Source organism: Priapulus caudatus, unplaced genomic scaffold, assembly GCF_000485595.1.
Source record: "Priapulus caudatus unplaced genomic scaffold, Priapulus_caudatus-5.0.1 Scaffold671, whole genome shotgun sequence".
In the NCBI taxonomy this organism is placed as follows: Eukaryota; Metazoa; Priapulida; class Priapulimorpha; order Priapulimorphida; family Priapulidae; genus Priapulus; species Priapulus caudatus.
This window is the reverse complement of record NW_014577732.1, coordinates 2,466-2,958: the sequence shown is the minus strand read 5'-3', so window position 1 is coordinate 2,958 and position 493 is coordinate 2,466. Positions and strand designations below refer to the sequence as shown.

Here is a 493-nt window from a genome sequence, read left to right as displayed (position 1 = left end):
CCCTGATTTGACATATGCAGGAGTCCGTGGGACTCCCTGAAAATTCTGCTATACTAAACCAAGATTTCTTGTTAGTTAATTGTCTCCCCCACCGCGTTCCTCTAACTCTGCAAAGCTGGAGGAACTTCGCCACGCGTCGCATGCACCGCGAGGCGGGCCGCGGTCAATCGCGCTGCCGCCGGCGCCACCTACGTTGTCGGTCAGCTGAAGCATCTGCATCGAGTTCTCGTCGTGAAGCGGCGCGTATTCTCCCTCGGCTACCAGCCGTTCCTCCAGCGGCGTCGTCTCCTCCTCCGTCGGCGACCCCTGGTGGCGGAAAACAGCGACGATGTCTAACTCGCGGCAAAAACTATATATGGATTGTTTAATGGTTATTAGGTTGCTAGTCTAGTTTTGTTTGTACTTTAATACTCGCTGTCTCTGTCGTTCTCTCTCTCTCTCCCTCTCCCTCTCTCTATCTGTGTCTCTCTCTCTCTCTCTCTCTCTCTCTCTC

The 493-nt window shown here is 53.8% G+C and overlaps 1 protein-coding gene across 1 annotated transcript in view; it reads right to left on the bottom strand.

Moving 5' to 3' along the window:
- LOC106812646 (cAMP-regulated phosphoprotein 21-like) overlaps positions 1-306 on the bottom strand; it is a gene marked incomplete at its 5' end in the record, with an annotated part of 30,811 nt that extends 30,505 nt beyond the window's left edge. Inside the window, 1 exon segment of the mRNA XM_014816568.1 lies at positions 193-306. Coding sequence (XP_014672054.1) covers positions 193-219 — 27 coding nt within the window.
- Between the last annotated feature and the right edge of the window lie 187 nt (positions 307-493).